The 15,150-nt window shown below is 38.3% G+C and overlaps 3 protein-coding genes across 4 annotated transcripts; 1 reads left to right on the forward strand and 2 right to left on the reverse strand.

Annotated features, from left to right (window-relative positions):
- Window positions 1-270: 270 nt before the first annotated feature.
- On the reverse strand, window positions 271-4,618 carry LOC101205355 (probable protein phosphatase 2C 27). Its single transcript, XM_004145503.3, has 4 exons — window positions 3,537-4,618; window positions 2,774-2,965; window positions 2,095-2,300; window positions 271-1,060 (listed from the first exon to the last, which is right to left on the reverse strand). The coding sequence occupies exons 1-4, from the start codon at window positions 3,738-3,740 to the stop codon at window positions 502-504; spliced, it is 1,161 nt and encodes a 386-aa protein (XP_004145551.1). The 5' UTR covers window positions 3,741-4,618; the 3' UTR covers window positions 271-501.
- A 2,309-nt stretch (window positions 4,619-6,927) lies between these two features.
- LOC101204862 (glutamate receptor 3.3) lies at window positions 6,928-12,050 on the forward strand. Its single transcript, XM_004145501.3, has 6 exons — window positions 6,928-8,232; window positions 8,365-9,707; window positions 9,787-10,064; window positions 10,666-10,697; window positions 10,835-11,244; window positions 11,353-12,050. The coding sequence occupies exons 1-6, from the start codon at window positions 7,968-7,970 to the stop codon at window positions 11,779-11,781; spliced, it is 2,757 nt and encodes a 918-aa protein (XP_004145549.1). The 5' UTR covers window positions 6,928-7,967; the 3' UTR covers window positions 11,782-12,050.
- Window positions 12,051-12,285: 235 nt separating this feature from the next.
- Window positions 12,286-15,030, reverse strand: LOC101205112 (glyceraldehyde-3-phosphate dehydrogenase B, chloroplastic). Of its 2 annotated transcripts, none has more exons than XM_004145502.3 (9): window positions 14,704-15,030; window positions 14,509-14,619; window positions 14,160-14,321; window positions 13,873-14,040; window positions 13,603-13,763; window positions 13,412-13,473; window positions 13,287-13,336; window positions 12,762-13,168; window positions 12,286-12,672 (listed from the first exon to the last, which is right to left on the reverse strand). In XM_004145502.3, exons 1-9 carry the CDS (start codon window positions 14,800-14,802, stop codon window positions 12,537-12,539), a joined length of 1,356 nt encoding a protein of 451 aa, XP_004145550.1. In that variant the 5' UTR covers window positions 14,803-15,030; the 3' UTR covers window positions 12,286-12,536. The 2 variants fall into 2 exon arrangements, with proteins under 2 accessions (XP_004145550.1, XP_011654282.1); XM_011655980.2 differs by having other exon boundaries at window positions 14,160-14,324.
- Between the last annotated feature and the right edge of the window lie 120 nt (window positions 15,031-15,150).

Consider the following 15,150-nt stretch of genomic DNA (forward strand, 5'->3'; position numbering starts at 1 on the left):
TATTTTATTGTTACATAAGATTAGTAGCACCGCAGTAACATAGGATTATTACCTTCCCAAAACACATGTGGGAGAGTAGAAAGGGAGGAAAATATGGGGACAAGGCCATTGGGTTCATTGTTGAATAAAGATGATGGTCAAAAGAAGAATCAGGTTGCACCAAATAAAGCCTCCGATAAATGAATTTTTAGGCACTCAATTAATAGTAATAAGAAGATTCAGGTTGCACCAAATAAAGCCTCCGATAAATGAATTTCTGTACACGCACGGAAGTGGAAAGCACATTTAACAAAAAAAAAGAAACGAACAATAATAGTAATAAGAAAAAAAAAAGAAAAGAAAAAATTGAATCCGACATGACTCTTTTATTTTTTCCTCGTTAAAGCATCCAATGCCAAATAGATAAAAAGGGCATCGGCAGCTCGGGTCGAGAGACCGTAGCCCAGTCTGCATAAACCAATGTTATATATACACCAACTCTCACATTCTCTCCATTTAAAATCAAGAATTGCAGTCCAGTACACCTTTCAACAAATTCAGCCCTTCTAATGATATGCTTCTCCTTACTCGAGTTGGAGGAATTTCTATCCGAGGGGGCGGGTCAGCCGAAAAACAGACCACAATAACAGTTAAATTATCGCATGTATTTCGCTTTAGTGCCTCCCGTACCAGCTCTCTTGAACACCTCTCTGGATCATTATGTAGCATCAGCTCTTTCCTTGCCATTGTAACAGCATACTGACTGCTCATCACATCCCAAAGCCCATCGCATCCCATTATTAGAAATTCGTCTTCCTCCGTCAAGTTCAGTTCCTGCAGCTCCGGCTCTGCACTCAGTGGGCAAGCAGAACCCTTAGCACCTTTCATGTGCCAATCTCCTATTGCACGTGCCACAGATAACTGCCCATTCAGGTATCCATCATAGATCACCCCACCCAGCTTCTCAATTCTAAGCTTTTCAGATGCACAGTTGGGCTTGTGATCCTTTGACACCTCAATTGCCTTTCCCCTTCTCCCCAGTACAGCTCGACAATCCCCAGCATTCGCAATAATCATTGTTCTGCAACGAGGGAAATGAGAACTCAGAAATGATTGGACAATGATTCTGAATAAAACATGCTAAAACTGTAAATTTATGTCTCACACCTTTCACTTTTATAGGTTATCCTGGACAGATAGATAAGCATTCAGTGTTCGAACAATGAATGTTAGTCCAATAAGAAGACACAATAATCATGTAACATTATTGATCCCGGAATCTTTGAAACCTATCGCGCCTTAAGAGATCCGCTTGGGTTATAACTTCCCTATTGTGATTTGGTTTGGCTTCTATACATACGGCACACTTTGTGCATACTGCAACAGAAAAACTTACTATGAATTATTCCCTACTGTGATACTATGTATCTTCCCTTATCCAATTTCTTTCTCTAATAACCCCCCTTCCACCTTTCATTCTCATCTCTTCTTTTCTCTACAATTTCCACATTCTACTCTTTTCTCTTCTCTCAAACAATTACTAAAGCAGTTCACTTTTTATACTGATGCATAGAGTAAGCATCTCACATCATTTCCTCAAACCGTTACCCATCATTACTCCTAAATAACTGCCAACTCAGTCCTCCATCCTTTTTGTCCAAGAGAAAAGGATGGTCCCCAACAATGTTGCATTGTAAAATTATGCACATTTCATTCAGCAGCAGTAAATATAGCTGAAGAATTTTGAATTGGCCAACTTCCTAGGGATCGTGTACAAATATTAGGTTCACTGAGAAAAATCAAGCAGGCTAATCCAAACAAGTGGCAACAGCATATAGATGCTCCGCTTGCTAATGGAAGTCTGGCACAACTGCCGCTTGTTAAAAGTTGTACATGCATACAGTTTTCCAACAATCATGGATGCATGGAGATGTTGGTTCACTTAAACCACCATGTCCCTGACCCCACAGGATAATAGAAATCCTGAAAAATAACCCTTCAGATACCTCCCACTAGTTGTAGCCTCAAAACAGAATATATGTAATCAAATGCTATAATTCTGAATCCAAGAAAACTTTCTGTTTCACACGTACATAAACAAATTTAGGTCTCTACCTTCCAAAAATGAAAGCAGTTAGGGCGGTTGTGCCGGAGGAGATATCCAGAGAACTGGCATCAGCAAATGCGTAGTCAGCTTTCAGAAAAGCACTCTTAATTGCCTTCTCTACGCTAATTGGGAAACAGGAGTCCTCGACTATGAATCTGAGGATGTTCTTTCTAACAAAAGCAGCAGCGTCTGTACCCCCATGGCCATCAAATACCTGCAAACACATTAATTCCACCAAATTCAACGTTAAAGAGAACATCCAAGAGGATGACAAATATGGTGGTTATTGCTAACTATATGTCACTCGAGAGACAGACTATTATTCTGGTGCATTGAGAATGTGACATGGGAAAAAAAAACTGATTTTCCAACTCAGGCCATCCCCAGCAAACAGTACCACAACTGTGTGTCCCTGTGCCTAGCTGTCCTGAAGAGCCAATGCAAACTGTTTAAATCCTTCATTCAGCCACTGTATTTTAACCAATGCTCTTCTCAAGCAGGTGAATTTCAATGTGCACTGATACTAACAGAATTACTGGAAGCCAACAATTAAGTCTTTTTAAATAATCATATGGGTTGAACTTCTAGGGATTTGAATAATTAGCATCAGCACTTGGTCTGCAAAGGAGATTACACCTACAATTTTACTATGGTCAAAAGGTTATCCAGGTGAAAAGTAATACTCACACCATAGAAAGCTCCAGGAGAAGTGAAATCTTCACAAACATGGATATGTTCAACAAGATCATCGATGCATATGTGCTCGTCTTCCATGTACTGTTTAGGTCCCCTTTCTGAGCAGCTACCTGACCTAAAGACAGGTAAGAATCCTGCTTTTCCATCAGGTGATTTATTCCCAAGAGTTTCAGCATCCAAGCTCTGGAGAGTTTACGAGCACGTAAGTAGGTGTTTCATAGCTACCCCAAATTTTACAACAAAAGATAAAATAACAATAAAACTATAAATTATAAAAAGATACGGCGACCAGTGAAGGTACTGATGACAATAGAACAAGAACTACGGTTCTACAAAGTACAAATATTTTAGAAAAACAAGCTAGGGCACCCCAACTTCCTACGATGATTACAACTAAACACAGGTAATAGAATATTGCAATTTTCCATTTGTATCCCATCAATAACAATAAACCCAAGGAATAGAAGTCTGATGGAGTACAGAAATCTTTCAGACATTCAGCTGTCCCGAAAGCAATGTGTCAATAATGTTTGAATACCGGTCATGCTACTTATATTAAAAGGAAATGGAAGCAACCAGAGGTTAATGCCCATAACGTCATTTCCCAGGCTTATCTATACTATATGTCTATATCTCAACCATCAAAGCATCCCATGAAATTGGAAGGACATTATACAGATAATATTAAAAGAGAAGCTATGAAATTGCATCTGTATCTCCAGAAAATAGAAGATGTAAAAATAATTAAACTCACTAAATCAGCTTGGCCAATGAGCTTTAAGGAGCTCACACTATGTCGCATTACTGAGAGGTGTCGGGGAGGCTTCCCACTGCTCATCTGTTTCAAACTATTAAAGCTATCAGAACTTTCGTCGTCTGTGGGTGATACATTGTCCTTACTGTATCCGCCGCCTTCCAGTAGAGTGAAGGGAGGTGAAAAATCTATACCCGTAGCCATATTTCTATCCAAGACATAAATTAATAATATAAATTCGATTTTGACTCTTATCTCAGAAGAACTACAAACAGCCCTTGGCGCGAATCAATTCCTAGATGTCAAATTCCCAGCTTTAAAGCTCGGAAAAATAGCCTCTCCTGTGCTGGCCTATCAAAAAAATTTAATAATTGCAAGTTCCGGCAGTATCGGCCAGGGCCTGGGGCACAGATCAACCAATAATTCGAAGAAAAAAAAATCCTCCTCAACTTCACCAAATTACTAGAAAGTCGCAGGCTCCAATTCAAAACTTCAATAACTTGAAATCAGCAACACAAGGACACCCAGATGAAACTGCAGATCGAACTATGAAATACCAAGTAAAAATTCCCAAAATCTGGCAAACTTGCGTTGAGTTTGGAGGGAGATATCGGATCTATTGAAGCAAATATTAAAATCTTGCGGAAGAACCAAAAACCCACCAACAAAATTGCTCGAAGAAATCACAATCCTCAAAAAGTTGTGGAATAAAGTAAAGTGGAAAACTGGCTTTATATGTAATACTCAAATCGACAGAAGAAGCTTTATGGAGTCACAAAGCAAACCAAGTGGAACAAGTTATCAAAACCGCCGAGAAATCTCATAGAAATGCGAGCAAAAAAAAGAGAAAAGAGAGACCTCTAAAAACAATAAATTTGCAGAAGAATCTGTAAAAAGAGAAGGAGAATTCTCACGAGGAGGAGCGTAATGGAGAAGCTTAGCGGTTTGTGTTGATGGGATAGAGAAAAAAAAAACAAAGAAAGAAATGAAACCCTAAAGAGAGAGAGAGAGGAGAAAATGTGAGGGGAAGACAAGCAGAATCTTGGAGGAGGCTTTTCTTTTGGAGCGAAGAAAATGAATGTGAAAGGGAGAAAAAAGAGGGAACTAACTTGTATGTATTTGGTTGGCGACCGGCAATTCCAGGTTAACCGGTAGATCTCGTAGCTGTCAGTTGGGTGCGCGAATACCGACACGTGATCAGTTATTATTGGTTGGTTTTGTGGCTGACGCATGACCTTTGGCTCAATTTTGTGGATCGGTGCCGCCAGACACACCCAGCCCTTGGATCTCCTAACTGGCAAACCAACGGTTCACCGTTCATCCCTCTCTCTTGTCCTTTTGGGTCCGTTGACGGTCGCACCCAAATACACTACATCATCCTCTGGCTCGACACCTGGCATTTCCTCATTGGAGACAACTAGATGCTGTGGGTTGCGGCTAAGATAGAAAGTGATTTGAGATTTCCCCTTCCGCTTTTCGGCGATCCCTTTTCGCCTCATCCCCATGTGGGCTTCACCCCCTCCATAAGCCCACTCTAAATTGAAGCCCATACCCAGTTTAGTTACTCACCATTGGGATTTGGGTGCTCTTTACTTCAAATATGTAAACATCTTATACAAACATTTTAGGCAACGAATAATCATTTTAAATAATTACAATTTTATTATATTATTCATATACTATTACTTCAAACTCTTATCATTTTATTTAAATTTTCCTATATTTGTAACGTTTTTTAATCATATCTTCAAATATTTACTTTTCCTTTTTAATATATTTTATCACGGGTTTATGAGTTTTTTTCATTTTTAAAATTGTTCTATTTGATATATTTTTTTAAAAAACCTAACTAAATTTTTAAATTGTAGTTCAAAGTTGATAAACCAAAAATTAAGAGAAAACCCCAATATGTGTGTAAATATATATATATATATATATAGCCGTATTAAAGTATGTATAATAATTAGTATTGAAAGGGTTGGAGATGGTGGAATTAATTACATACTCTCTTGTACACCACACATCAACATCATTCAAGGCTGTATTTGTAAAGAACAGAAAACAAAGGGTACATGACAACTTTAATATATAATCAAATAATTTGTGCATATAGTAGGATGTACTTCTACCTACGTGTCACGGTTTATATTGTCATGTTGCATAGGTACGCCATAATTAAAATCATACTATTTTTTTTTATTGTTTTTTAGTACAATTACCTGATGGGTGTAACCTATGACCTCTAGAAATGGAGATCTTCACTTTTTTAGACGGTACAAATTTTATCATGCGAAGTAGATTTTGTTATGAATTTTTTGTACTTGTAGTTTGCTTGTGTTTCTTGTGCTCAATTTTTTGGCATAGCCGTTACTCTCTTGGTATATATGAAATTGTCAAATCGTAATTCATTACATCATTGGTTTTTTACATTGAAGTTGGTGAGAAGGACCAAATGTATAAAGTAATGTTGTTTAAATAAATGTTGAAACCTACTCGGTTCAAGTCAAGTCTACGATAATGCTTATTTTCTCATGTATATCTCTTTGTTTATAAAATTGTTTTTTCAGTTAAATTGTAATTCAGTACTTATAGCTTGAAAGTTTAGAATTAAGTCCATTTAGTTTGATTAGTTAAGGGTATGGTCACAAGAGTGATGAGATATACTAAAATCTCTATAACTGTTGAATAAAAGCAATTTTGACATAATAGGAACAAAAATAAAATACTTTTCTTTGGGTGTATTTATAAATTTTAGAAAACCATTACTAAATGTATATACACACATACATCAAACGACTTTAGGGGCATAATTAATAAGCTTGATACATTTTGTTTTCAAATGAAAAAGTTCAACCAACATGCTTGTGTTGTGAGTGTGCTACTATTTTACACTTTCTCAAATAGGCTCAAAAGTTCAACCAACACGCTACTATTTTTCCATTCCACAAAATTTCTTAAGGTCCAACCTTTTATTCAAACACCCTTTTTGACAAATTACACATAGAAATCTAAAAGTCTACACTTTCACGTTTGTAGATATATTTAATTTAAATGGCAAAATTATATATCTTTTTTTACTTTGATAAATACATTTATACCTTTAGAAGGAAAAGTTGAAGCTTTATGTTTTTTAAAAAACCAATATTTTCTCATTGGTAAGTATATCATTGAGTCATAAGTATACCTTTTTGATTGTTTAATGAAAGGAAAACAGATTAATTATGGGATAAAATAGGGGAAGGAATCTTACATGATCTAAAGCCTAATGAAACTAGAAGTCATTAGTTAAATTGCAAAAAGAGAAAAATCAAATAAAAGAAAAAGAAAAAGTTACAAACTTTTATGGAAATAGGAATGGGGAGATTTTGTATAATATAAAGAATTGGATGAGGTGAAATTGAATGGTGGTGTGGTCAGTGGTGGGAGAAGCTGTGTCTCAGCCGGCCATTAGGGCGGAAGGACCCACCTGTTGAGTATCGACGAACCACTGTTGATGCTATCACTGTTGGCTTGACAAAGATTGGGCCTTCAAGTAAAGAACACTCTCCACTTTTCTTGCTTCATCAATCAATGAAGGAATTTTTTTTTCTGCTTTTTTCTTTGTTTGTTTATCCAGATTTTCACGTGCTTTAGCTCCATGCTTTCATCAACTAATTTCTAATTTCTATTTTTTTTAAAAAAAAAAAAATTAAATTTCTCTCTCACACGATACCGGCAGCTGATTTAGCATCTATCGTATACTTTGTCTCCCAATCATTCTAACGTCTTTCCTACTGGGGTTACCCCCAATTAGGATCTTATTCATAGAATCTACTCTTCTGTGAAGTTTTGTATTTGCAGGAGTATTAATTTTTGTTTCGTTACCACTACTTAATGGTTCTCATTATTTGATTTTCTGTTAGTTTATACTTTATCGCCGGATTTTGCTTCTGCTTATTTCATTACTTCTTAATTTTGAGGACATTTGTGTGTCCATTACTACTACTACTAATCAAGCTGCTGCTTCTTCTGGGAGTTGGGGCATTTGGTATGGAGTGTTTTTGCTTCTGTAGAATAATACTTACCTTCAGGGATCAGTTAAGTTTGAAACTGTTGCCGTGAACTATATATTATTGGGAGCTGTTTTTTTTTTTTTGGAGGGGGGGTTGGAAAGAGTAAAGAATCGGATTCTGGGTCTGCTTACGTACACAGCTTCGTTCTTTCTGAATGTTCAATATTTAAGCTTATCTTGCTTCTGAGTGTTATAGTGGAAGAAACAGAAGGTTTTACTGTTTCTATTGGTGGGATCATACTATATTTCATTTTGGTTTTAGTTATTCTTGAAAGCACTGGCTAACTTCACTTGAAGTTTCTTTATTTCAATAGACTAGACGGTAGATATAATTCCCTGTTTTGGCGGCATCCCACAGACTTCTTAGGCAAGAATTGAAAATGAGTTTCCTTTGGTTTGTTTCATTGTTATCTCTCGTTTGCGGTACTTTTCCTCTTGGATTTGGTAAGAACGTTTCGTCAAGACCATCGGTTGTGAATATTGGAGCTATTTTATCTCATAATTCTACTATTGGAAGAGTTGCCACGATTGCCATTGAAGAAGCTGTGAAAGATGTGAATGCGGATCCCAGCATTCTTCCCGGAACCAACCTCTGGTTACAAATGCAAAATTCCAACTGTAGTGGGTTTCTGGGCATGGTTGAAGGTGATCCTTTCCTTCTTTTCTTCTTTATTATTTTACCCCACTTGATTGCTTTTATTTTCTGATGTTCTTTTGCGTGTGTTGACAACGGGCTCTTTCTAATCCAGTCTAGAACTAACGATTAATTTGTTGTAGTCTTGCAACTTATGGAGAATAAAACCGTTGCCATCATAGGCCCTCAGTCTTCTGTTGTTGCCCACATTTCATCCCAAGTTGCAACTGAGTTCCAAGTTCCTCTAGTCTCCTTTTCAGCTACTGATCCTACCCTCTCTGCCCTTCAGTTTCCTTTCTTTGTGAGGGCTGCACAGAGTGATTTGTTTCAAATGACTGCGGTTGCTGAGATTGTTGAACACTATCTTTGGAAAGAGGTCATTGCTATATATGTTGATGATGACTATGGGTGGAACGGAATTGCAACATTGGGCGATAAACTTGCCGAAAGGCGTTGTAAAATCACATATAAGGTGGGTATTAGTCCAGATTCTGTGGATAATCGAGCCCAAGTTATGGATCAGCTTGTTAAAGTTGCTCTAATGGAATCAAGAGTTATGGTTCTCCATGTGAACCCCAAATTAGGCACCTTGGTATTTTCAGTTGCTAAGTACCTTCAAATGGTGGGCAATGGATATGTATGGATTGCGACTGATTGGCTTACGTCTTTATTAGACAGTGTTGTTCCTTTCCCTTTTGAAAACATGGAGTCGATGCAAGGAGTTCTTTCTCTACGGCAGCACACAGCAGAATCTGATAAAAAGAGAGCTTTTCTTTCCAGGTGGAATAAGTTAACAGGTGGCTCTTTAGGTCTGAATACTTATGGTCTGTATGCATATGACTCTGTTTGGATGGTTGCTCATGCCATAGACAAATTTTTCAGTCAAGGTGGGGTCGTCACACACTCTAACGACTCCAAGTTGCATTTCAGTGAAAGTGGTGACCTTCATCTTGAAGCTATGACTATCTTTGATGGTGGAAACCGCGTACTGAATAACATATTGGAGAGTGATTTTGTTGGTCTGACTGGTGCCATTAAGTTCGATTTGGACAGATCTCTTATTCATCCTGCATATGATATTATTAATGTTATTGGGACTGGATCAAGAAGGGTGGGTTACTGGTCCAACTATTCTGGTTTATCAATTGATGCTCCTGAGTTACTCTATTCCAAACCAGCCAATCGTTCACATGCAAATCAGAAGTTGTATGAGGTGATATGGCCAGGAAATACAATAGAACAGCCTCGAGGATGGGTATTCCCAAACAATGGGAAGCTGTTAAAAATTGGTGTGCCACTTCGGGTCAGTTACAAGGAGTTTGTGTCAAAAATCAAGGGGACCGAAAATTTCCAAGGTTTCTGCATTGATGTGTTTACGGCTGCCGTAAACTTATTGCCGTATGCCGTCCCGCACGAATTTATAGCCTTTGGCGACAGCCATCACAATCCAAATTACACAGATCTTGTGTATGGGATTACAACTGGCGTGAGTACTAAAACATTTCTAAAATCTGAACCTTTTAAAGTTGCTCGACTTTAATTGACTAATCTTATCTGTGAATCAGAAATTTGATGCTGTTGTTGGGGACATAGCCATTGTCACAAGCCGTACAAGGCTTGTAGATTTTACTCTGCCATATACTGCTTCTGGACTAGTTGTTGTGGCCCCATTCAAAAAACGGAATACTGGGGCTTGGGCTTTCCTGCATCCATTTTCTCCCGCCATGTGGATGGTCACAGCTAGTTTCTTCTTTTTTATCGGAATAGTCGTTTGGATTCTGGAGCATAGGACGAATGATGAATTCAGAGGCCCACCTAAAAGACAATGTATTACAATTTTATGGTGAGTTCCTTTATCTGAGATCTTATAGCACAATTTGTCCTATTAACATATTTCAGTTTGTCACTTACACACTGAAGAAGAAAAAGAAGTGAAAGAGGTATCAAATGCTGCTTATATAACTTGCAATTTTGAAAGCTTAGTCATTATTTTACTGGTAAGATCAAAACCAAGTGCAGGAGACTGCTATAGACAATTTCATAGTATAGGAAAGATCTCGCTTTGATTTGAAGAGTTGCTTAAAGACAGTCTAATTGACATTAATCCAAAGATCATAGCGTTGGAATACTTCAAATAAACTAGGGAACCCTATGCATCTTAGGTTTTCATGAAAAATTTGGTTAGTTTGGAACTTAAATTGACATTTGTGAAAGATATAAATTGCCAAACTTTTGTCATTTTTGTACTCTTTATGATATATGTATTTGTCTTTCATCTAGTGATAGCATCCCAAGAGTTTGAGTGTGACCCTACTCTTATCTCAAACTAGACAACTAGGCCATGGCGATTGCTCAAGTTCATAGCCTTTCTCTCTCCCCCTCTTCCCTGTTGATATCTGGTTAAAATTGCCCGCTGATCCATTGACTACTTGTGAACTTTGCAGGTTTAGCTTCTCAACTCTGTTTTTTGCCCATAGTAAGTGGAAGTATCATTCTTCAGTCTACATTATATGCTAATTGCTGTTTGGAAAGATGGTTTGCTGTCATTGGTTATCGTCACTTCACGATTCTGTTATCATCTGTAATTTAATTCGTTCTATACCTATTTTGCAGAGGAGAACACAATTAGCACTCTTGGCCGCCTAGTGCTGATCATATGGCTCTTTGTGGTTCTGATAGTAAATTCTAGCTACACTGCCAGTTTAACATCCATTCTCACAGTGCAGCAGCTATATTTTCCAATCACAGGAATTGAAACCTTGAGGGAAGGTGGCGAACCAATAGGTTTCCAAGTTGGATCGTTTGCTGAACGCTATCTGAGAGAGGAGCTGAACATATCTAAATCTAGGCTTATTGCTCTTGGATCACCCGAAGAATATGCCAGGGCACTTGACCTTGGCCCTGACAAGGAGGGGGGTGTTGCTGCTATAGTTGACGAACTCCTATACGTAGAAAGTTTCCTCTCGAGACAGTGTTCATTCAGAGTTGTTGGTCAAGAGTTCACAAAAAGTGGCTGGGGTTTCGTGAGTATCCATTCCTTCTAGGAGTTATCAATCTTATTAAGTATGTGATCAATCGAACGCATCAATTATTTAGTAATTGTTCTCCTGTTGCTTCTTTCGGTATTTTAGGCATTCCCGCGAGATTCTCCCTTGGCCATAGACTTGTCAACGGCCATTTTGCAGCTCTCAGAGAATGGTGATCTTCAACGGATTCATGACAAATGGCTAGCGAAAAGTGCTTGCACCATGGAAAATGCAGAGCTAGAATCAGATCGACTTCAACTTAAGAGCTTCTGGGGTCTTTTTCTAATATGTGGGATAGTTTGCTTCATTGCCCTTGCCATATATTGCTTTCAGATAATTCGTCAGTTATACCATACTGAAACAGAAGAACCCGATCTATCTAGCAGTAGTGGATCACATTCTAACCGCCTTCGACGAATTATATCACTATTGGATGAGAAGAAAGAATCTTCTAAAAGGGGAAGCAAACGAAGGAAAGTTGAGAAATCATCTGAAAATGATAAGGTCGATGATCATTTGGGGGTCGATCCTTGAGAAGTTGGAAAACAGAAACTGAAGCAACCAACCAGGTTCACCATCTGGTCTTCTCATCAATAATTTTAAGGCTTTCCAGAGATAAATTGTACTCTATATTCAGTTTGAGAGCTGTAACTGGATAATTGAGCCATCTGTTTCGTAGGTTTAGAACTATATTATGTGCACTTTTGGGTAGTCATTGCCTTCTGATAAAGCATGTTGGAGGAAATGAACATGTACAGCTTGTTTAAATGCACATCATCTTCCATGTTTTTTATTTTGTTCCACTCCCTTTTGGGTATACTTGAGCCTGACGATGCTTCCTCTCTAACTTTTATTGAAGGGAAGTTCAAATTCATTACACACAAAGATCTCGCAAGTTCGCAACCACAGGAACAAAAAGCAGTAGTTGTGTCACTGCTTACAGTATTCGCATATTGGAACTAGAATTAGACCATTTTGTATTCCTAATTTTAGAAATCAAGAAATTAGAGAAAATATCTAAATTTAAAGAACAAAATGGACCACAAGATGTGGACTAACTTTCAATGCAAAGATGAGGAAGGAAATAAAGGACCAAAGGTGATGCTGTTTTTCGTTCATTTCTGTCCCATTTCAAAGGTTATTGCAGCTTTTAGAACACTGCCTTCAAATTTTATAAACGTATAGATTAAAATCTCTTCCTTGAATTTGAATTCGAATTCAAAACAAACATTGTACAGTCATGCACATGAACAGCCTAGACTCAAAGCAGCCAGCAAGAGACATGATGCCTAAGCTTCATAAACTTTGCACTCTTCGTCAGCTGGGTTAGTCTGGCAGAAGTCCTCCAGTGGATCCCCACTTTTTCCCGATCCTGCTCCCGGCCATTTGTCTGCCACCAAATGAGCCAAGTCGACAACTCTTTGGCTGCAGACAGAAAAAAGCAAGTGAAAATTAATATGCTTTGGTTTACAATGTTAAGGGGAACATCATTTTTCATGAATGAAAGTCCTCACCTGTATCCCCATTCATTGTCGTACCAGGCAACGACCTTGAGCATATCATCTCCCATTACCATTGTTAATGACGAGTCAATCGTGGAGGAAACATCAGTACACTTGAAGTCCACAGAAACAAGAGGGATGTCACACACAGCTAAAACACCCTTCAACGGTCCATCAGCTGCCTTTCTGAAAGCAGCATTGACATCGTCAGCGGAGATGCCTTTCTTCTCAATGTTCACGACGAGATCGACAACTGAAACGTTTGGAGTAGGCACACGAAGTGCAATACCATTGAGTTTGCCCTTAAGCTGGGGCAGCACAAGGGACACAGCCTTCGCTGCACCAGTGCTTGTAGGGACAATATTCAAAGCTGCAGCCCTGGCTCGTCTCAAGTCACGGTGCGATGCATCCAAAAGTCTCTGGATAATAATCCCAAAAACATGACAAGAGGTTATAAGATCTTTCTCTTTCAAGTATCATTTATCAAATCAATGTCATATTGCATTCATACTATGATCATTTGTATATTTTATTTACCTGGTCTCCAGTGTAGGAGTGGGTTGTTGTCATGGTTCCCTTCACAATACCTGAATTCAATCATATATCAAATGGTTAAAATCAGGAAACAATGCTGGTTAACCAAACTGAAACCAATTGCTTACCAAATTCCTCGTCGATGATCTTCACAAATGGAGCGAGGCAATTGGTAGTGCAAGAGGCATTGCTGCATAAAAATTAAAACAAAAATCTTGAATTATCAAAAGCCTGACCAACCAAACCTATCATAAATTATTATTTAGCAGCTTGAATGAAAAATGAATTTATTTCCAGTTATGGAAATTGTTACACTGACCTAACGATGTTAGCAACATCATGGTAGTAATCTTTTTCATTCACCCCAACAACATATGTTGGAATATCAGCACCTTTTGCAGGAGCAGTGATGATAACCTTCTTCGCACCTGCCTGAATGTGTTTCCCTGCACCTGGGCCATCCACAAACACTCCTGTACCCTGAAGAGGCCATGGATATTAATAACTTATCTTGGACACAACTATTAAGCTTATTAATTATTAATGGATGTGGACGATCTGATATTAATTGGGAAATCCTTAAGTCTACCTCAATAACAATGTCGATGCCAAGCTCTGCCCAAGGAAGCTTAAGGGGATCCCTGCTCGAGACAACCTTGATTGGCTTACCATCAACAGATATGGTTTCATTGTCTACAATTTTCACTTCTGCTTTGAAAGTTCCCAGCATGGAATCATATTTTAGCAAGTGGGAGGCCTGGAAATTTTCATTTAAATTATTCATCCTCAATGAATAGTGAGACTACTATGTTCTAAGTAGATTAATTCTAGAAAATGGTATATGATCAATGTATTGAGAAGATAAATATTACTTACATTCTTGACACCACCGCTGTCATTGACGACAACAACATCAAGGGGTGAATCTTTCCTGCCATGCCAGCACCGCAGGAAGTTTCTGCCGATACGCCCAAATCCATTGATTGCCACCTTAAGTTTAGCCACTGTTTCTCCTCTAACAGGAGTTGATGCTACTGCCTGCTATGAAAGAAAATGTTTCTATTCTGTTAGTAAGAAGCAAAATGAATATGGGTTGTTTATGATTACTCAAAACTAAGATAGATTATTCAACATATACATTTCTTCGAACTATACCAACTTCCTCGAATACATTGATCCCTTTGTCATCAAATCATGTACAATTTCAAACAATAAAAAGAAAAACCTTGGGGGTAAGCTGAGCAGCCACGGCGTCAAAGAAAGATCCTTCTCTGCCATTGTTGGAAGAGCTCAGGGAAGCAGATCTAAGCCCATTGAACTCAGCCACATTCAGCCTCTGCACATGGGAAAACCAAAAGTAAATTAAGAACACACTCTGTCTGATACAATTTAGCAGAGTCCGAGAGATGAATAGACCAACCTTGGATGAGCAGCGAGTGGGGAAAGAGTAGGAAGTCTTGGAAGGAAGCCTTGTGTTGGTTGGGATTCTAGTGGAAGCCAGAGCTGCGTGAGTGGCCATGTCTGCTAACTCTGGCTAAACGTGCATTCACTTCACAAATATATATATTTTTTGTTAAAACTCTCAAAATGGTATTTGAGTTATTCGGAAGATACCCTTTTTGAATTATACATGGAAGAATGGTGGGAACTTCAAGTGATCTAGAAAGTGTTTTGTGGTGAGAAATGTGTGAGCAGCAGATGCATGGGATAAGGTAGTATTTTTCGCCTTGCAAATTCAGGAAGCCTCTGAACCACAGATCTTTCATCGGTGTAACTTTCCAATAATGCCCTCAAGCCATATGTGGTAACCAAAGGCAGAGGACAGTTGATTGTAGAGTCCATGCTGGAGATATTCAGTCTGACAAAT

Source organism: Cucumis sativus, chromosome 4 (assembly GCF_000004075.3).
Source record: "Cucumis sativus cultivar 9930 chromosome 4, Cucumber_9930_V3, whole genome shotgun sequence".
Lineage (NCBI taxonomy): Eukaryota > Viridiplantae > Streptophyta > Magnoliopsida > Cucurbitales > Cucurbitaceae > Cucumis > Cucumis sativus.